Here is a 22,704-nt window from a genome sequence, read left to right on the forward strand (position 1 = left end):
TAGGTAAGAATGCCTTGTAAGTCCGTTTTATTTTGAATTTTAAATATAACTGTATATTAATCAGCATTGATCCTTTCCATTTGGAAACCAAAAATTCATCCCCAAATACATAGCCTCAGAATATCCTTAAAGATTAGTTAAATACTATGGTGCATAGAATAATACAATGCACTTCATTAAATTCGAATACAACAGCCTGTAAAGATACACTGAATATCGATTATACTACATACTAGATTTTAAAATATCACTAATCGTTTATACGGTTTAGAAGAAGTTGTACGTTAAGGTATTTCATTTAGAAAACAAATGATTTCATCACTAGATGCTTTTTCGATTAAACCCAAAAAATATTGCAAAATTTTTTCTTTGTGCTACTATATGATATAATAAACCTAAGCATTTTTAAAAAGCTACTATTAGTAATTTCTGTCTATATTTTGCAATCATGATTAGCCTCGAAGTACATACTGGTTTATGTGAATTTTATGTTGGTTAATGCAACTAGTTGTGCATATTTTGGGCATTTAATTGTTTCATGATAAAGATATTCATTTATAAATTTATTAACTCATACAGTAGCATCTAATAAAACTATCCATCATACTTTATTTTATGACCGCCTAGTAGAAGTAACAAATAAACCAACTACTTTTTTGTTTCACCAACGTAACATTAAAAAATTCTAATATTAAAGATTACATTTAAAGTCCGTTTTAGAATATCTCAAAATTCAACAACTAAATTCAACTTATCACATAACTAAGATTAACGTGATTGTTTCACCATACATACATAATTTTATCATTTCACTCATTAGTAAAGTGTTTCTTAAACCATTTCAATAAAAAACAACACATTGAAAAATTAAAGAATGTCTAAATTATAGTTTGATGACAAATTTTAAAATATAATGTTGATAGTGACAAACCACAGGCAAAATGGGAGTGTAAAATAATTTCAAATCTGTTTCAAATATGAATGTCGAAAGTAGATTAACAAATAGCAATTGTAGTTTTGATTTTATTATGAAACCTTCTGGATTATTTACATACCGTTGAGGTAAAGCAATCGCAAACATGAAAACTGGTGGTGTTCTTTCTTTTAGTCGTTCCATCATTTGCCAAATGATGGCAATATGAATACAATATCTTCTGGAGCTCCAAACAATTTCGTCAAGGTAACTGACTAGTTTACCCATCCAAGGTGAAATTTAACAATTTTCGAATTAACAACATCAAATATTGCCATTCCCTTATACATATACTCAGGGCCGGATTTAGAAATTTGGCGCCCCGGGGCACTGACAAAAATGCCGCCCCATCCTTGAAATTTTACGAACTTTCGAACTTTTTTTAAAGCAATCGCGCTGCTTCAGCTGCGAGGGACAAAATATAGAAGCGCGTAAGCGCCGCGTCGCAGTCAAACGGATAAACAATGTTACAGAACTTATATAAATGTAAACAAAATTTATACTTATTATTATAATATCTTTAAAATATCTGATAATTTAATGTGGCATATGTCTTATGATCACTTTTGTCCGCCAAATGTTTCTTTTTCAAATTTTGATTGGATCATCGAAACCGTTCTACCCGCCCCCCAAATTTAAGCAGTTATTTATTCTGTATTTTTTTTTGAATGTTATTGGATGCTTTTTCTCAAAAACTGAATTATCATTTGTGGCATTTTGGCCCGTATCTTCAAAACAGTTGGACCTACCTTAACCAATAACTAATCAGCACGTCTCCTTATCAATAGGAATTGAATCATAAATCGGTTGATCCGTGTTCTCGAAATCGACTTGAATAATTAAAAAATATTAGATTTGTATTGATGGGGAGACGTGCTGATTAGCTTTTGGTACAGGCAATTACGAAAAATGGTAATTGAGTTTCGATATTTCTTCACTTCTTTGCAAAAAGTTCATAATTTTCGAAAAATTTCAAAATACAAAAAATATGTTTTAGAGGTCTTTTTTTCATTTTTCAATAAACTTGAAATTTAAAGCTCTTTATAAAATGTAATTTTCAGTACGGGATGTTTCAGTAATTTGTCTTAAGGCACAATGCCATGAGTCACTAGTTTAATTTTTTTTTTTCGACGCTATAAGCTTGGAAGTGCACAAATACGTCATTTTAAGAGGGCTCGAGAACTGAAGAACATATTTTTCTTAAACTTTCAGCTTGTTTATGGATCTTTATATTAGCCAAATTGCCAAATTTGATAACTTATTTGATAATTTACGTTCGGAGGGGGAGGCAAGGCAAAATAATAAATTTGAGTTATCGTTTATTTCAACCCAAATTTTGCATTGCAATCGTATTATGTTTTGTTAATTATATTTCTTGAAATAAAAAAAGTTGATTATATTGTATAGAATTTTTTTCTCACTATCCAAATTTTGCCGCCCCCCAAAATTTGCCGCCCTGGGCAGTAGCCCCGATTGCCCCTACTGTAAATCCAGCACTGCATATACTGATAATTTAAGTTCATCATGTATCTGTTACTTTTTGATGAGTAAAAATGTACCTATAACCACTTGGATGTAGGGGAAAATATGAGCAAAATGACACAGTAGCTTTATTTAAAAATTGGCTAGTTAATTTAGAAGTAACCTTTCCGGAACTGTATAATATGAAGAAAGCTATAATCACAAACCTGTCAGGCGTTGAGCGTCATTGTCACAGTCCTATTTCTGTTAAAATCAATGAAGTTATTTTAATTAACTTTAATAAACCAGTACTAATAATTTTTATCAATTCTATTGCAATAATCAGTTGTTTCATGGAATTTTGATTATTTATTCATTTTTGTTTACTCTCGGACAAAATGACTTACTTATGCAATGGACAAAATGACATAGTACTACCTGGCAAAAACTACAGGATAGTTTTTTCGAAACTAAGATAAAAGAAAATTGAAACAGGACCAAAGAAAATTGAAACAGGACCAAAGAATCCACTGATAAAAAGAAGAGCTCGAGAAGATACGATGTATGACTTGTTCCATTTAGACTTATGCTTCATGTGCTGATGTCCCAAATAGAGCCAAACAATTTATTTGTGGACTGCTATCTTAAAAATTCATATCTCAATATGTCCTTACCCGATATGAAATTTATTCCATACTATATGGGCAAAATAGGTTTTAGTTGCATTTTTCATTAATATGTTATATTACAGTTCCTACTTAATTAAAAGACAATGTAATGGTAGATTAAGACTTATTATATCATGAAATACATAAATATCATTAAAAAACAGAAGACCATATCATTTTGTCCGTAATTCCCTTACAGGCTTTGCACAATAATAGTAGAAGGTTGGAAGAAATTTGATCTGATATGATCGCTGTGGATTGATTTTTGACAGTTAGTTTTTATCACAGACAGGTTTGTAGTTTCAGAAATTATAAACATCGACTTTGTGATCTGATAGATTATACTTGTTAAAAGCAGCTTTTGCAGTTACGATGTTATTATGAAATCAGAAAAAATCTTGGGAAAATATATATTTGAATCGATCATATATGTAGAAGCAACAGGGTAAGAGAATTTAAAAAAGTAATACTAAAAATGTTTAACTGAAAAATAATAATGGAGGTAGCAAATTATAAAAATATAAAACCCAATTTTAAAATACAATGCTACTACTGAAATATCAAACGGTCAAGAAACACTATTCTAACATCACACATATCAACACCGAACAACAAACAAAGAATTTTCGACAAAACTAACAGTTTATCTATTGCAATTGCATCTTGCGACAGTTGCACAACCACTTAATAATCCTCGCATTCCTTTCAACCACTGAAGGAGGTTCGCTCACCCTCACCACATTCTGCACCGGAGCATTGTTGCTACCAGTATTTGTATAATCATAAACACATTGATCCAAAGAATCCACGGTACTCGTATCGGAGAAAAATACAGGAGGAGAACTCACTTTACTGTTCTGATCCGGAGATGCCATAGAATTATACCTCACGTGTTCGTTTCCTGTCATCAATTCCTTAAAAGTATCATCAGACAAGCCCAAACGGTCGAAGAAACTCTCGACGCGCGACATCTGGTTGTCAATGGATTTTGCAGACTGAGACGACGTGGGCTGGTGATGGAGCGGTGAAGGTGGTGTAGGCTGCTGGGCTGATCGGCAGCGGATTATTTTTTCGCCTTTGTTGTTGCAATATCTAAAAAAAATCGCACAAATCAATTTGTTTGAAATACACATATCAAGTCTCTACTAGCAGTAAAAGTTAAACATATTATGTTTGGAGCATAACTGTGTACTGATCATAGACATGAACTCTTAGGAAGACCGAGAAAAACTACCTACTTTGCTTTGTAGTTTGCTTATGCTTTGAAATGTAGTACACGGAGCTGAAAACTGTCCTCCAAATTGGTTAATTTAATTAGAATAATATTTTATGCAGGCAATATTAGATGCTATTTATTTGCATGGGACAAAAAAGTATATGTGAATGTTTGTTCTTAATACTTGACCTAAATAATGAGCAGGATTTATGAATGATTTATAAATATTTAATTGGGTATATATACCTATATGGTTTCCCTATATTATTAATAATATTAATATTATTATTATTATGATAATAATTACTATATTATTAAATAAACTATAGTAGTTCCCCCAAAAAGTGCCATTTTTTGCCCATTTAGCTCGGTATCTCCGAAACGGCTAGACCTGTCTTAACCAAAAACTAATTACCATTTATCCCCACCATTACGAATTGAATGCTTTTTGAATCATACAAATCAAATGCTCAGTTCTCTCAGAAACTCGATTTCAATTTTCTGCACTCTTTGCTCCATATCGCCGAAACAGCTGGACCTGCCTTTGCCAAAAACTAATCAGCACATCTCCTTATCAATAGAAATCTAATGTTTTTTGAACCAGTCAAATCGGTTGATCTTTATGCCCGAAAAAGTGGACGAAAATGCAATTTTTCATACTTTCAATTACATACATACATACACACATCCATTTTTTCGGAGGTATGCCAAAATGTTGAGAAACCTGCAAAACTTTGTTATTGAAAATATTTTCAATAAAATCTCACCTATCGCTGATATCCGACTTGGATCTGATTACAGGTTTAGAATCTCGCTCCCTGCCCGAAGAATTGCTCGAACATTTATTTTTGTATCGAAGACATCGTTGGCGTTTAAATGTACCCAGTGGGGGACTAAGTGGGCCTCCTATTGAAATAAATATATTAATGAGTAAATCTAGTGAAGTTAATAATAATTTATGTAAAACTAGTTAATAAAAAAGTGTAATAGAAGAGAATAGCCAGCAAAAGCAATATTAACGAAAAAATAATTTTACTGACAAATCGCTTCATTCACATAATTTTAAAATTACTTGGGACAAGAAAGACAAATTATATATTCATATTTGCAAAAAAATGTTTGTAATGTAACATCAATAAAGGTAAAACCTCTTTCATTAACCACTTCCATTACAAAAAGTATCTGAATGGAAGAGTATGATGATTCTAGACTGTTCAAGAAAAAACTAGTAGAGTTTTCCAGCGAGCAGCGGTTTCCAACCTGTGGAGCCTCCTCAGGATGAATATTATTATCGAAAATAACCCAACGTTTTTGGAACGATATTAAAAAGCAAACAAAAAAGAATTAGTATTTATGCATATTTTCACATAATATTATATTGCATATTAATTTGTAGCCTGATAATATCAGTTGAGTTGAGACAAAATTAAATTAAATTGAAACTAGCTGTAAGTGGAATTCTGTCTTAAGGCAATTAGGGCATCGTGCCTTAAGGCAAATTGCGGGAACTTCCCGTACCAAAAATTTTTTTTTTTTAAAAACGATTAACATTTTTGAAAAAAAAAAAATTACTTCGAAATAATTATTGAGAAACTAGGAATATGACAAAAAATTACTTTTTTTTGAAAAAAAAAAATTTTATTTGAAAAAAAAAATTTTTTTTTGAAAGAAAAAAATTTTTTTTTGAAAACAAACTATTTTTTTGAAAAGAAAAATGTTTTCTTCATTTTGACATATTTTGGAAATTCTGAACTTTTTTTCAAAGCAATCGTAGTGCTTGAACTGCATAGAGACGAATTGTCACAGCGCAAGTGCCGCGCCGCCGTCTAACGCATAAACATTGGTACGGAACCCATAGAAATGTAAAAAAAATTATACTTATTGTTAAAATTTCTATACAATATCTGATAATTTGATGTGCATATGTCTAATCATCATTTTTAACCGCCGAATGGCATTTTTTTTTACTTTTTTCATTAGATCTCCGAAACCGCTAGACCTGCCTTCATGAAAATTTTATCAACTCTTCATCTTGCCAATACAAGTAAAATGTTTTTTGAATTATTCAAATCGGACGCTCCGTTCTCTTGAAAACTGAGTTACCGTTTTCGGCACTTTTTGCCCCGTATCTTCGGAACGGCTAGACCTAACTTCGCCAAAAACTAATCAGCACGTCTCCTTATCAGTACGAATCGAATGTTTTTTGAATTATTCAAATCGGTTGATCCGTGTTCCCGAAATCGTCGACGAAAATTTGTATCCGCACATACATACACACACATACATACATACACACACACACACACACACACACACACACATACATCCATTTTTTCTAAGGTATGCCAAAATGTTCAGAAACCTCTGAAACGTAAAGATATATAAAAATTTTCATTTTCGATTTTTTTGCGATTACTATAACTTACCCTACGGGAAGTTAAAAATTAAGGAGGGCGCAACAATTTATTTTGTTAGAGCAGGGGAGCGCTTTGCAAAAAAGGGTGGAAACCATTGGAGTTAAGGGCTAGCCAAAAACATTGATATGTCTAAAATAAAAAATAAATAAAAAGACAAAGTTTAAACAAAAAAAGGAAAATTACTAGGCCACTTGATGTTCTTGTAACATGGACAAACATTATTCATGCGGTATCCTTTTAGTGAAGCAACTGGATGCCATAAGCACATTTTTTATCCAAATAAATTTCGAAATCTTACCCTTATAGCCATCACACCTCTCCTTATTCGATTCTCCGCGATGAGGCGTAGATATAAAAGTCTCACGTATAAATCCGCCATCACCAGGTTTCCTGGCCACCTTCTCATTCTGGACGAACCCTTCGTTCAGAGGTGGCAAACTTGACGATCCAGAATTGTGAAAATCTTTACGATAGTCCGTGGTCATAGTAGTAGTCATCGTGGTAAGGTAAGTAGTTTGCTCGTATGCAAAAATATTAGTGCTGTGCTGCTTGTTGGAAGAGGTGTGTTTTGGTTGCTGTGGCGCTGCGTCCTGGATGTAATCGTCTTGAAATTGTTCTGGTACTTGGAATACCTTTAAGATGATATCCAACAAGTTTAGTATTTGTGTAAATTTAAATGTCCAGCAAGAAGCTAAACTCAGACAAAATATAGCTATAATAAAGATTAGTATAGGTAAAAAATGTAAAAATGATTAGTTTTAAAGTGAAGTCTACTGGTGCAAATGATACAGGTGGACATGGCTGGTCCTACCTTGAATGCGATGCATCCGAAAAATGCGGGCGCACGCCTTAGGGGGCAGCAAAATGAGATTCGGATATGAAATTTATAATATATCTATTATATAAGAATAAGTCGGGTTTTCTTTCCTGACGATATAACTCCAGAACGCACAAACCGATTTATAAATATATAAACTCCGTGAGGTTTATACTGAGGTTTATAGCAAAGAAATTTGAAGAAAGATTTCAACAGAAAAGCGGAAAACACTTTCTTTTTTCACATACAGCGTCATCTCTGATACTCAGCATGTACTACAAACTAATATTTTTTGTTTGAGTGCTACTCATTGTTCTCTGCTTAGTTAATTTCATGTGACAAACCGGCATTGTGTTCACTGTGAAATTGTGCAAAAAAAGTAAAAAAAATAGGTTATTCATTTCCTAACATTTCAATTGGAAACCATCAAATCTCACGTGTATTGTGCAAATTTTTATTTAATTTCAACAGAAGGCAATTTTTTTCTTCATCTTTTAATCACCAAACGAAATGTTACATAAAATGAAACCATCTGGTGGTGAAACGTTTGCGGTGGTGAAACGGAGTTCGCCCGGCTGCGGTTATTTATATATTTTTAAATATAAACTTAAGAATACTTAATAAATTATAATAAACAATCTAACTTAACTATTGATGTGGAGATACAAAAAGCATTTTCAGTTTTCAATGTGATATCAGTAGAAACAATTAACCGATTAATAACTCTGCAAATTAGTAAATTATTGTTCTGCTTATTGCAGTTGAATGTTGAAGGCATGCGTGGTTAGGGTTATGGAAATGGAGCAAATATGAAAAATGTAGGCAAAATTTACTTTGGAACAAAAATTGTTTGGAACTCTAAAATTGATTATTAACCATGCAAAAATAATACAGATACTGTTACATATATTTTTTAATATAGTTCAAGAAATATGTAATTTCTTTGTATCTTTTGACAATACTTTTAAAATACGTTAAAAATTTAATTTTAAAACAAAAATCTGATTCTCTGAATCTGATGGGAAGTAAACATGAATTCAATTTTGGATATTATAAATAATAAAAAATTTAAAAAATCCAACATGAAATACGATTGTTATGTTTAAAAATAAAACTCTAGAAAAAATTGCGTGCGGGCGCTGAGGGCCCCAGGACCGGCCCTGCAGGATGTAAGAGGCATTTTGCCTTGAAGTTAGTAGCATGAACTTCCCGACATGTGTAAACGAGCGATATAATCAACAGGAAATCAATATATTAATTTATCAGTGATTTATAACTATAAAGAGTTGCTGTAGATTTCATTTGCTCAATTTGAACAAGTTTCTCAAACTTTTTTTTTCTAAACATTTTATAAAAACGCGGTCGATTGATCTTTAATTAATTTTTATAATTAAACCACTTGTCGTATGTCTCTAATTTTAGTATGTTTCTTAAGAACAGAACCTCTATAAAGAGTTTCATTAAAATCGCAAAAAATCTAACAATCAATTACGAAAAGGTCGATCTTTGCTAAGAACTAATCAGCACGAATTTCAAATTATATCTTTCGAATAGTTTGAGATAAATATCCAAACAGTAAATTATAAAGTAAAACCAAATTTAAGAACGTCATTTATGCAATACCATTTAAGCATTCGTTGTATTTAAAATATCAATTATTTGCAATAGATATTTAAAATTTTATGAATAATTCCTTTTCTTACCGTTGCAGGATCGCAATCGCACACATCGAACTGCTGCTGACTTTTCTTCTTCTTACTCGTTCCATCTTTTGCCAAATGTTGTCGATGTTCATACAACATCCTCTGGCACTCCACACAATCCCTTTCAAACTGCATAGCTTGCCCATCCATGGCAAAAATTTCACAATTCTCATCACAACAAATATCACCACCACCTCCTTCATACACATTCTGATGATTCATGTTCATCATGTATCTATTACTGTTGTGATGATAGCCTTCGTGATGAGTAAAAGTGTACCTAGAAGTGTTATTATCACAATCGCTTGGATGCACAGGTTTCGCACAATGGTCTGTGGGAGGCTGGTAATAATTTGATCTGTTGTGATCGCTGTAGATTGATTTGTGATTGTATTTATCACTGACAGGTTTGTAGTTTAAGGAATTATAAACGTTAACCTTGTGATCTGTTAGATCGTACTTGTTACCAAAATTGTGATCATGTGTCCTCGTAGTATACCTGTGATCGAATCGGTTATTGTAATCAGTTCTGTAATCCAGAGAGTTGTAATCTTCTTGGGGTTTGTATTTGTGTGATGTGTATTCTACGGGGTTGTTTGTTGTATGATTTATCGAATGATAACTGTTATCGTACGAATGTTGAGTGGATGAACCGCTGTCTCGACGATAAGGCTCTGTTAGTAGGTTGGAGTTGTGATTTGCTCCAGGGGTTGTTGATAATGGCGGGAGGGTACTGGCGTGTTCGCTGCTTCGGCTAGAAAATAGAAAAAATCAATAAAAAATTCATGCACACTATCAATTTTTCAATTGTGTTTAGTAGCATCCTTAAGCTCAGGACAGAAAAGTTATTTCGTCATTTGATACTAGTTACTGATAAAAACTGGGCGTAAGTAGCATTTTTCCTGAGGACAAATTATATAAACAGATAAATAATAATTAAAAATTAACTATGTTTTTATTTATTTATTTAAAAATCAATATTATGCATTTCAATATAAAGAAATGGTCGAAGCTTATCTTTCGTCAAACAGAACACTGCGCACTCTCGGAATTCAGCGCAAATGTAGGAAATAAGATTCATTCTTGATGCATCAATGATATTGAGTTTCTACTAACAAGGAGCACCTCTGTTTTACTCTTCTGGAATGTCGATGAATCTTAGCAAGGTGATAAAGTTGGTAGTCAAAACAAATTTCTTAAAATATTATAGGCCTATGAGAATTGCACCATGCAAAGTTTCATGAAAATCCCAGAAGAGAAACAGGCTCTGCCAACTCTTGCACATTAGGTACTGGTCCGTGATAAAAACAATGGATTGTCTTTTAGTGTTGATCCAGAAAACATTATTATTATAATTTAAACATTAGGTCTATTATAGTTAACTATCGCATTGATTGCACAATATAATTTAGGACTGTCAAAGCGGACCAGCTTTTAAATCGTAACCTGGTTGTTTCACTTTAAAATGCATCTCTCAATTTTGATGAACCATGGACTGTGGAGTTTGATTTAGCTTTTTAGATAAAATTATCAACTGTTCATTTTGAAAATGAATTTTTCGCTTTTTCTAAAAACTAATTAGTTCGATTTCTAATTAATAACTTTCAAACAAACTTTTAATATAATTAACTTCCCGTAGGGCAAGTTATAGTAATCGCAAAAAAATCGAAAATGAAAATTTTTATATATCTTTACGTTTCAAAGGTTTCTGAACATTCTGGCATACCTTAGAAAAAATGGATGTATGTGTGTGTGTGTGTGTGTGTATGTATGTACGTGTGTGTATGTATGTGCGGATACAAATTTTCGTCGACGATTTCGGAAACACGGATCAACCGATTTGAATAATTCAAAAAACATTCGATTCGTATTGATAAGGAGACGTGCTGATTAGTTTCTGGCGCAGGGAGGTCTAGCCGTTCCGAAGATACGGGGCAAAAAGTGCCGAAAACGGTAACTCAGTTTTTAAGAGAACGGAGCGTCCGATTTTAATAATTCAAAAAACATTTTACTTATATTGACAAGGTGAAGAACCGATCAAATTTTCATAAAGGCAGGTCTAGCGGTTTCGGAGATCTAATGAAAAAAGTAAAAAAAAATGCCATTTGGCGGTCAAAAATGATCATTAGACTTATGCACATCAAATTATCAGATATTTTATAGAGTTTTTAACAATAAGTATGAATTTGGTTTACAGTGCTATGGGTTCCGTACCAATGTTTACGCGTTAGACGGCGACGCAGCGCTTACGCGCTTTGATATTTCGTCTTTATGCAGTTAGAACATTATGATTGCTTTGAAAAAAAGTTTAGATCTTCCAAAATATGTCAAAATAAAGAAAACATTTTTTTTTTTATTAATAAAAAATTTTTTTTTTTTAAAAAAAATTTTTTTCAAAAAAAAGTAATTTTTGGTCCAATTTATAGTTTCTCAAAAATCTTATTTTTTCGAAGTAAATTTTTTTCAAAAATGTTAATCGTTTTTTTTTAAAAAAAAAATTGGTACCGGAAGTTCCAGCAATTTGCCTTAAGGCACGATGCCTTAATTGCCTTAAGACAGAATTCCACTTACAGCTAGTTGTATTATTTGTATTAATATAGTGCACGAACATACGCAAAGAAAATTCTAAACTTTACTACATTTTTATAATTCAACCATTTTTCGTAGGTCTATATCAAGGATGAGCAACCCGCGGCCCGCCGGAGGTTTTTCTGCGGCCCGCCAAGCATTTCTCAGCTACAGATTATTTTTCCAGATATTTTATCAAATACGGCTGTAAAAGCTAATTTTGATGTCATTCAATTACTGGTAATAACTGTTGTTCGCAGAAATAGCATTTCATGATAAAATAAATATTAGTTTAACAATATTGCAATAAAAATTGAGAACTTGTCGCGAGGTTTAAATCATCATTTTTTTATATGAAAGAACAATTGTAGTACTTTCGTCTTGTGTTTCACATTTCATTTTCAGAAAAAGAAAATTTGAACAAATTTTAATTGTGATTCCAAATGTTCAAAGCTAACAAAACAGCTGTTTTCATGTAAATGTTTTCTTCGCCATTTACCATGCAAAATAATAGAAAATAATAGAAAATGTATTTTTTCAGTAAACATCGCATTTTTTTTTATAAATATCATGTCAGCCCTGAGAAATTTTCACTTTTGAAAAAAAAAACAAGTCAAATCATGATAAATTATATTTTTGGAAGTACGTATGTGTGCAAACAATTACACAAGTCCACAAAAGAAAAGTCGCTATTTTATCAGAAATAATTCATTCATTCAGAAAAAATGCTAGATGGAAGATTGTGCCAGTTTTTAGATGTGATTCTTGTGGCCATTTTTAATTTTGTTGCAATTACATTATTTCCGAGCTCAGTCAACCGTCAGTCTTTTGAGTTTATGAAAAAGCTTCAGTTTTATTTAAAAAGAAAAGGCAATTTATTTTTATAATGGGTTGTACGAACGTAACATTTTTTTTAAATTTTGCTCTTTATTTTAATTTTTAATGCGGAATGTAAAACTGCATACAACTCCAAATTTTTATTATTTTATAATAGTCATTTTAGGAGTCCATTCATTTTTTATTTAACTCGGTAATCGATCAATTAACTATTATCGCCTTTTTTGTGAACGTTTTTAATGGGAATTTGATCAAGATTTTTCTGAGCTTATGAAAAAGCTTAAATTTATCCGTTCTATTCGCTGCAAGAGCAATTCTAGCAAAAACAAATATAAATTTAATATTAAAATCTGAAGAAACTGTTTTTGAGAGGAAACTAAACTTTTTCAGAGTTATTGAAATCTCACTCGTTTCGCTAAGCATAGCATAACCTAATTCAACTATGTATGTTAGTATTTTAGCGTTATAGTGGGTAAATTATCAATGTAATTTGTGTTAGCTGCCCCTTTCATTAATATACCAGATATTTATACATTCAAAATTAATTAGTCATTTCTAATACTAATGATTTTCTAAAAATATTTCCTGTGGCTAAACGTTCGCCGGGTCAGCTAGTATATATATATATAAATCACGTGCGGCCCGCCATAAAATTTTGAAAACCAAATTGGCCCGTGGGTTAAAAAGGTTGCTCGCCCTTGGTCTATATTATTTGAGAATGCTCATTTAGATCATGAAATCTATCGGCGTGTTAAGTTTTATTGAAAAGGTAAAAAAAAAAAATTAATTCCTTGCTTAATCAGCACGATTAGCACACAAATGATAACTTCCGATAGGTTTCAAAATTTTCAAAATCGTTTCAGGATTTACTGCATTATATTTATAGACGTTTAGTTTGAACTTATCTGTAAGTTTCATCAAATTGCTTTCACATTTTTGAAATCTAGGGGTTGGTACTGTTGTTATTGAAAATTAGCTCACATACAATAACACACACATGCCAATTTCCATGTCAAATGATTCAGCATAAATTGAAACGTCGAAAAAATATCAAAATATGAAATCGGATTACTGGCAAAAACAAACCTATCATTCGGGAGTTAAAAATCTAATGTTCATGCTTTCTAAATACAACTAATTATATTTTAAAATTTTCTAATGTATTTACTAACAACAACATTTCCAAACTTTTTATGCCTGAGAATCAGGATTTATAAAAGATATTTTTGTTAACAAACTAAAATGACTCATTTGGATCTTTCTTCGATTTATCTCACGTGGGGCACTATCTTACAGGGATCTGAGCTACACTGTAACAATAAATGGAAATCCCGATTAACATTTTTGTAACTATTTACTTAACTAATTAAAATGCTGAATATCATAAGAGGAAGATAAAAAAAAAGTTAATAATAACCAAATAAAAATATTGATAATCATGGTACCTTTGGAAGACATCAAAATTTTGCTTCTTCTTGTAAAGGTTGCAACAATAAAAACCAATTTACATGAAATTATTTAAGAAATTTATTACTTGTTAAACAGTTAGATCAATTTGCTCATACTATTATTATTTCTTTTACGATTTTGATGTTGTAACATTGCTCCCCCTGCTCTATAAACGAGTACCCTATATATGAGCTTCATTGCTACAATCGACCGATCTGACTAAAATGCAATTTAAGTTGAAAAGTGGCTAATAAAATTCATATTTACATACTTTTAAGTGATCAGAGATCGCTTCAGTTTATATATGCCAGTCAGAAGTTGATTAAATTAATATTTGCATCGCTACGTTATCTTTTTTTAATTAATATTAATCTATTAAATTTACCTGTGTGTAAAATGACCGCTTGATCCTCCGCTGTCGCGGTTGTTGCAGCTGCTTGTGCTGCGATTGCAGCTACTGTTGCTGCGGTTACAGCTACTGTTACTTCGATTACAGCTGCTGTTACTTTTGTATACACCTGAAGATCGGTTTCCTTCACGATACAATTGTCTATCGTAGTCTTGGGGGCTAGAAGATTCGTCTGCAAATAGAAAAGACTAATTATCATTTGTTTTATAAAAAATGTTTGCCAGTGGACGCATTATATCACAGACAATAGTAATAGTTATATTTTCTATATATATTTTTCATATAAAGTTACAAAATATCTAAATTGTATTAAACGAATTTAAATAACTAAACAAGACCCGTATTTGGCTTTTTATATATTAAAAATTTTCTTAAATCTTTTCCAACTATGACAATCATCAGTGCAAAACGAAAACCGCGCTATAAGAAACTCGGATTTGTACAAACCGCGCTGTAAGAAACTCAGAATAACTACAAAACACCATTTGTACCGTGTTATATGAGGACCAATACAATAAACATAAATTATAAATTATTCATATTTAAACAAAATTTATTGAGTTTTTTTCAAACAGACTTTTTTTTAGAAATATTATCGCGTTGTGGAGAGAAGTTTAGTTCATCTCTGACTTTGCGCATTTGAAGCAACAATTATATAGAAAACATAATTTAGTTTCACTAAAGTCTAATAAATCCTTTGATCTACCAAATATTTAAAAAAAAAATAATATTCTATTTTTGAACTTTAAGATCTAATATAATCTAATCTAGGATCTAATATAATAAATATAGTTTTAGATATGCCGTAAATAGTTTTCACCATTTCTTTGCTATTCGTGCTAGATTTTTATTCAACGAAGACGTAAATTTTTTATACCGTAATATTGCGATGTGTCGTATCCTCGCTGCCGGATCAGCTCCTCCTCGTCAGCCCTTGTCCTGGCGTACAAATCCGGCAAGGATTTGTGACTTTCGTGAAAACCTTCGTCTCTTTGAGACCTTCTCGAATGATGTGATCTACTAGAATTGTGCTGATGGTGTCCCTTATATCTTGCAGACCTCAATACCTACAAAAATAAATTGAAAAAAAGTCATAAATGATTATGAAAAACAGTAAAGATGAAGCATTTTATCATATTTAAGTTTAGCTTTAACGCTTGGATTCATATTTAGCGACATCTAATTTATTTTTTATAAAATAATTTTATTGATTTCCAATTGAAGCAAAGAAGTATTTAGGTGCTCTCCATATTATTGAACAATTTCTGAGTGGATGAAAGTAAAAGTACACCAAAGAACTAATCAATTTCGTTCAATTATGGTTAATTTCGGATATCTGAAGACATGTTACCTGTGGTGAAGAAGCGTACTCAGCAGGCGGACTGATGGCCCCTCCCAGCAATAAGTCTTCACAACTTCCTACGCCACTACGAAATGCACCCGGTTCCTATAATATATAATATAATTAGCTATATATATATATATTTTGAGGCTCAAATGGTCTATATCAAATGCTAAATCATGGGTATGTTAGGTATGTATACCCATAAATAACAATATAATAGAATTTAAAAAAAAAATAATAAAATAAAAATATAATATAATAATAAATAAAAAATAAAATAAAAAACATACAATGGTTCATCGCCATTTAACGAGTTTAATTCGTTTCGTAACCGCGCTTATATGTCGAATTGCTCGTATCTCAAAGCAATTTTTCCATATAAAAACATTGTAATGCCATTAATTTGTTTCAGCACAGTGGTTTTTGTTAAGTTTTTATTTACTAAAATCAAATTTACTGTTTATTAGTTTTTTATTGTTATTTCGAGTGATATTGATCCATAAACGTTTAGAGCTTAGAAACCTGCTTATAAATTATTATAAGGCCCTTAGCTAGAGTTATACCCTTTATCAACTTCTTCTGTTTAGGGGGCGTCCATTAATCACGTGAGCCTTAAAGAAGAAGGAGGGTATGTCAAAAAATCACAAAATATTACGTGAGGGGCAGTGTCTAGAAAAATATCAAATGCATTTATTTTTTACCTCAATTTAAAAAAATCCAAAAATTTTCAAAAAAAATCCAAAATTTCACTATTTTTTTCTAGGTACTAATAATAACCGTGATGTTTGGTGAGGGAAGAGGTAATTTTAAATATCGCCAAGTATCACCCAGGGAGGTTCCAAAAATACTTAGAAATAGCTAATGTCACTATAGAACGCCCCCTTAAACATAGTCTATGATGTGTTACGCCAGATTTCACTGTATCTATAGTATTTATCATAAAATTGGGAACTCCCAAATAGTTAATAATCAAATCTTTTTAGCAATTTTTAAATTTACAAAAAAAGAACTATATAGCAATCCATAGTAAATAAATGTTGTTTAGTATTTTATCTTACCTTTATTATGGAATCGCGCCCACTTTCGCCCTCCAGCCCCTTCCGTCCTAAACTCCTCCTCCTGTCCGTGACTTCACAGCCTAACAATTTCCTCAGTTTGTTTTGTAAATCGTCACCAGCAGCACTGGCAACACTGCCAACGGCTGGCGAGTATCCTACCACATTATGAGTATTGCCAGATGAACTAACATTATTATTAAAAGCACCACCGATGTTGCGCTTATTCTTGTAGGGTAAATTTGAAAAGAGCACGCTAGAGTTCTTTTCAAAATACGGTTCTGATTTCTTGTTATAAGCCAGATTGTTAGAATTCTTGTTATAAGTTAAATCGCTATTATCGATATGTTGCTTAATATCGAAGTCCGTTGGATAACTTAAAGTGTTATTAAATTGTGCAGCGTTCCTGGGTGATGCGTTTAGAGACTTTGGAACCCGAGGGGGCGTAGTCCTGCTATTGGGCCCCCGAGGACTCGGACTGTTCTCGGCGCTGCTACCGGAAAATGGAGGCAGTCTGGAGAATGCAGAATGTCTGCGCGGCAGTAAGGGATGCGGCAAGGAGCGAGATGGGCTCACGAGAACATCTAAAAAAAATATATATAATTAATACTGAGATTTATTTTTAATTTAAATATATATTGCAAAAGCATCCAGCAATATTTAAAGAATGAATAATTTGGCGAGTGTATTCGTATCAAAATACATAGCCAGAGACAAACATAATAATAGTATAAAATATTATTAAAAAATTGGGTTTTGTATGTACAGGGTGGCTGATATGTATTGCAACCAACTTCAGACTGCTATCATTTCTAAACCGCTCATCAGACAGTTGACAGATTTGTTTCAGTGATTGTTCATTTAGTTGTTTACAAGCGTACTAAAGCATTTTGATCTATTGCATTCAGAAAAAAATTTATTCTTGAAGGAAGTCAAGCGTGATAGTGTTATTGCTATATATTTGGCTGGAAAACCACAAGTGGCTATCGTTAAAGCCCTCCAGCATTTAAATGCGAACAAATATTTTGTTTCTCGTACCATATTTCGTAACCGTGATACTCTTAGTAATGCACCGCGTCCAAAAAGTAAACAAAAAAAAACACCAGAAACACCAGAAAAGTGAAGGCGAAAATTGATCGAAATTGGTGTCGCAGTGCTAAAGAAATGGCGCGTGAGCTTAACATATCGCGAGAACGGATGCAACACATATTGAAAAATGAGCTTGGACTAAAGCCATTGAAGTTCCAAAAAGTGCAAGAGTTCATACATGTACAGACAAAAGTTAGACGGGAAAGAGCCAAGGAGTTGGTTCGCTTGCACGAAAGTGGCTAGTTGGCGAATTTGGTTTTCTACGATGAGAAGTCATTCCAAATTGAGCAGTTTGTAAACAAGCAAAATGATAGAGTTTACTTGCCAAAGAGGTCAGCTAAAAATTTACATCTTCGATTGTCCACCAGAACTCAAGCACCGCCGACGGTAATGGTGAGAACCACCGTAACCGCCAATGGTGACCTTCCGCTCGTATTCATCGACCGTGGGATCAGAATAATTGCCGAATTTATCGGAAACATGTCTTAAAGGCAGTATTGAAGTCCTGGATAGACAAACATTTTGGTCACAGACCATGAACATTCCAACAGGACTCAGCACCATCACACTCAGCACGCGTCAACCGAAAATGACTTAAAAAAGAGGTTTCTTGCTTCATGTCCATCGCACAATGGCCACCAAAATCTATGGAACTAAATTCGTTGGACTTTTGTGCCTGGTGCATTTTGAAGAGTAAGGTTTGCACTAAAAAATACCAAATTGTCGATGATCATCTCAAAAAGACGCCTCGCCGGGAATAGGCCAAAATACCCCAGAGCCACTTTCGTACGTGTTATGGCTTTTCGGCCGTTTGAAGGCTATAATTCGTGCAAAAGGTGACCAATTAGAACAAATCTAAACTGATTTTAAAATTTGATATTATTTCCGACATTTTTGCTTTTAAACAATAAAATTTAGAATAAAAATGAAAAAAATATAGCGCTTTACTTTGTTCCATTACATATCAGCCACCCTGTATATCTGAAAGAAGTAGTTTCATATCTTCGGTCTAAAGTACACTTTTGCACTTACATCTTTTCTTTTTTAGTTTAAAAAAAATATTAATAAAGTATGCGCTATTACAATAAAACAAATAAAAATCATAATAATTCTTCTATCAATCAATGTCAGATGTGTTTTTAAAAAAACAAAAGCATAAAAATTATAAAAAATGAAAACGTAATTTAATTACGAAATAAAAAAATTAAAAAAAAGTTAAAAAAAACTCCTCTACCACTAAAAAATATAAAATGGAAAACTGAAAAATATAATAAAATCCAAGAGTTTGTTTTAAACCAAGATTTGTAGTATAAAATCTGTTGTCAATCTTTTCGTTGTTGGACATCAAAAAGTAAGTACTTTTAACATTTCTATATTTAAATAAAGAATTATTTGACGTTTACATTCATAATATAAGAAAACGTATTTTGATGTTTTGTTGTTCGTCTGTCTTTCAGTCAGAAATTAAGTTGTTATTTTAAGTTATTATCTTGGAATAGATTGTCTCAAATTTAACTACCATTCTTCTTGCTTTTAATTTCCTCTGGCATGTTTGTTTTCTCGTGATCATTAAGTTTTGTACTGTTTCGACTCATTTTTTTACTCCATAAATATTTTTCTCAACAATTTCTTAAAATACCACACACCATTATGACATAATTGACATAAATAGGTTCGATCAAATCTTCATGATAAATTAAAAAATAATTTCGGGGCATACGACGGGGCAATTTCAAAATTAGAACCCAAAAACTAGTATATGTATTGCTTTTACATTTCTCATATCAAAACTCGTTGCTGATCAAAATAACTAGGTTAGATGCTTCTAACTGAATTATCGTGAATTTTTATATCAACTTATTATTTAATATTTTCATAGTGAGTTCTGGAGCAATGGAACATCTTCAAAAGGGCATGGAGCACCTTAAACAGCTCGAGGTTGAGCTGGACGTTTTATCTGGATGCCCACGTTGCAACATCGAAAAGCCTTTAGGAGAATTGAGAAAATGGGCAGAGTTGAATCCCCATAAGGACTGTCCTTTAGCTGGAACTGGTAACGACAGCATTCAATACCATCAGGTAAATAAATTATTGCAGCATGTAATTGATTATACTATTGATGTTGGTCCATGACAAATAACCACTATTTTTACTTGTTTCAAATAATTTTTGTATTTTCATTGGATTAACCCAGTTAGTCTAACTTACATGGCCAATACCGTAGCATCTGTACATTTCACAAAAACACAATAAAAAGTTTATGATATTTTCTTGGATTTGTAATAAATTCTTATTATTCTGTGAATAGAATGTGATAAAAAACGCCAATCAAAATCGAATTCTGGATCTAAAAAATCTACTGACAGCAGAACCAAAAACAAACAACGATTCACCACTAGGAAATGTGCGTCCTCAGGGTGGTTCTTTGCATATGGTTGTCGAGAACAAGAAGCCGGCTCCATGTCCGTATCATGGAAATATTCCGCCAAAGGTAAGTTGTCATGATGACAAACTTTTATTAGGTGCGCAACTAAATTCTCGCTGTTTGTCAGTATATGGCTCTAGCAGTAAGGGTTGGTCGATTTTGACAAATCCAAAACGTCTTGAACCAAGCATAGACATGTGGTAAACAAACTGCTGTGACACATAGGTGATTTCGTTTTTGCATTATATACTTCTGGTTAAGTGAAAATGTCTAATTTCATGCCAAACAATCGTCATTTGCGGGGAGTGTTGATTTTCGTCTTCCATTCGAAAAAAACGGCAGCTCAAGTGCATCGAGAGCTACGGAAATGCTGCTCTGAGCGAAACAACATGTCGTGAGGGGTTTCGTCCCTTCAAAGATGGTGATTTTGATGTTGACGACCGCCTTCGTAAAGGAAGGCCAAAACCTTCAAAAACGCTAAATTGAAGAAATTGCTCAAAGAGGATTCGTGCGAAACTCAAGAAGATCTTGCTTCAGAATTAGGAGTTACCCATTTCCAAGCGATTGCATGCATTGGGGATGATTCGGAAGCAAGAAACTTCGGTTCCTTGTGAGTTGAAGCCTAGAGACGTCAAGCGTCGTTTTTTCGCCTGGGAACAACTGCTCCAGCGGCGAGAAAAGAAGGGGTTCTTCATCACATTGTGACAGATGATAAAAAATAAATACATTACAGCAATCCAAAGAGGAGAAAATCTCCGTTCGGCCGAATCTTCACAGCAAAAGTTATGCTCGGCATATGGTGAGACCAAGTCGGTGTTATTTAATATGAGCTGTTGAAACCGAGCGAAACCATCACTGGAGAACTGTATCGAACTCAATTGATGCAATTTAGCATTGGTCGAAAAACGGCCACAATACGAGCAGAGTGATTTTACTGGATGACAACGCTCGGCCTCACGTTTCCAAGCCTGTTAAAACTTATTGGGAGCCTGGCAGATCAGCAGTTCAACTTATATGAAGACGTCAAAAAATGACTTGATTTGTTGATAGCCTCAAAAGGCGAACACTTCTTGCGCCAAAGTATACGAGCTTTGCTAGAAAGATGGGCAAAAGATGTGTCAAGCGATGGGCAATACTTTGAATGAATCAGATGTTTTATAATATAGAATAAAGTTACATTTTCATCGAAAAAGAGCGAGAACTTAGTTGCGCACCTAATATATAAATATATAATTAGAAAATAATTCGTAAAATCAATTAATACTTTACATTGCTTTCAAATTTTTATTTATCATTCTTTTAGAATTATATTGCTCCGAATAATAACCACACGGGTATGATACCGCCTCGCGTCCTGGCTCAACGGAGTTCTTCTCTGGTTGGAGGCTCTTCTCAAGGGGGCAACAGCGGTGCCAGCGAACAGTATGCTGCAAACCCCCAACGAGGGCACTTGAGTTCATTGCATAACGGATCAGAAAATGATACTCGGATGGGATCGATACAAGAGTACAAGATTCATTTATCACAAGGTGGGTAAAATTATTTACTAAGTTATAAGACCAATATTTTGAATAAGGTGAAATATTCGTTTCTTCGATTTCTGAGTACCATAAAGAAGATTTCACTTATTTCGAATGATATGAAAAATGTAATGCCCGAGCTATAATTTCGTCAGCATTATTTAATTATTTTGCCTACAAACCCACAAAAAAGGAAAATTAATAAAGCATACCAAAGTTTACGTATTGGTTGACTATATACAAAAACGGGAACTAAGGCTAGTAATGGCAACAACACTAGAAATAGTTACCATTATTAACACTTCTTACAAATTCCTATAAAATATTAAAATAGTTTCAAAGGAGGGGTAGAACTATATAGACATATAGCGTGTAATATCATGTCATTATATATATCATCCGAAAATCATTAAACGAGCCAAATGATTGGCACGTCATGCATCTTATTTATTGTAACCCTCTCTCGTATATTTTTGACGACATCTGAGATCCTTATAGCAGAGTTTAAACGCAGCAATTCTTGGAAGATTTTGTACAAATTAAAATTATTCTTATTTAAAAAAACGGCAGTTTTAAACCGTTCAATTTTATCTGCAAATTCTTCGATCCGTTTTTATAAAAGAAAATCGGCGATCAAAATAAAATGTCAGTAAGTTTTTTATCAGTCTGAAATGAACTAAGTGTATGAACATATTCTCGGAGCATAACCGAAAGTAAATCTTGTCACTTTACTTTTAACATATATTATATTT

At 32.7% G+C, this 22,704-nt stretch overlaps 2 protein-coding genes across 2 annotated transcripts in view; both read right to left on the reverse strand.

Annotated features, from left to right (window-relative positions):
- LOC113386641 (GATA zinc finger domain-containing protein 14-like) overlaps positions 1-1,117 on the reverse strand; it is a 32,411-nt gene extending 31,294 nt beyond the window's left edge. Inside the window, exon 1 of the mRNA XM_026624411.1 lies at positions 932-1,117. Coding sequence (XP_026480196.1) covers positions 932-1,117 — 186 coding nt within the window. The remainder of the gene's footprint in view (positions 1-931) is intronic.
- Positions 1,118-3,749: 2,632 nt separating this feature from the next.
- LOC113386652 (GATA zinc finger domain-containing protein 14-like) overlaps positions 3,750-22,704 on the reverse strand; it is a 56,835-nt gene continuing 37,880 nt past the window's right edge. Inside the window, exons 3-10 of the mRNA XM_026624420.1 lie at positions 16,922-17,502; positions 15,870-15,965; positions 15,396-15,585; positions 14,495-14,690; positions 9,256-10,009; positions 7,034-7,367; positions 5,086-5,224; positions 3,750-4,194 (exon numbers count right to left, since the gene is read on the reverse strand). Coding sequence (XP_026480205.1) covers positions 3,750-4,194; positions 5,086-5,224; positions 7,034-7,367; positions 9,256-10,009; positions 14,495-14,690; positions 15,396-15,585; positions 15,870-15,965; positions 16,922-17,502 — 2,735 coding nt within the window. The remainder of the gene's footprint in view (positions 4,195-5,085; positions 5,225-7,033; positions 7,368-9,255; positions 10,010-14,494; positions 14,691-15,395; positions 15,586-15,869; positions 15,966-16,921; positions 17,503-22,704) is intronic.

This window comes from Ctenocephalides felis, unplaced genomic scaffold, assembly GCF_003426905.1.
Source record: "Ctenocephalides felis isolate EL2017-DRISC unplaced genomic scaffold, ASM342690v1 CF-g0.4_SCAFFOLD_00845, whole genome shotgun sequence".
NCBI lineage: Eukaryota > Metazoa > Arthropoda > Insecta > Siphonaptera > Pulicidae > Ctenocephalides > Ctenocephalides felis.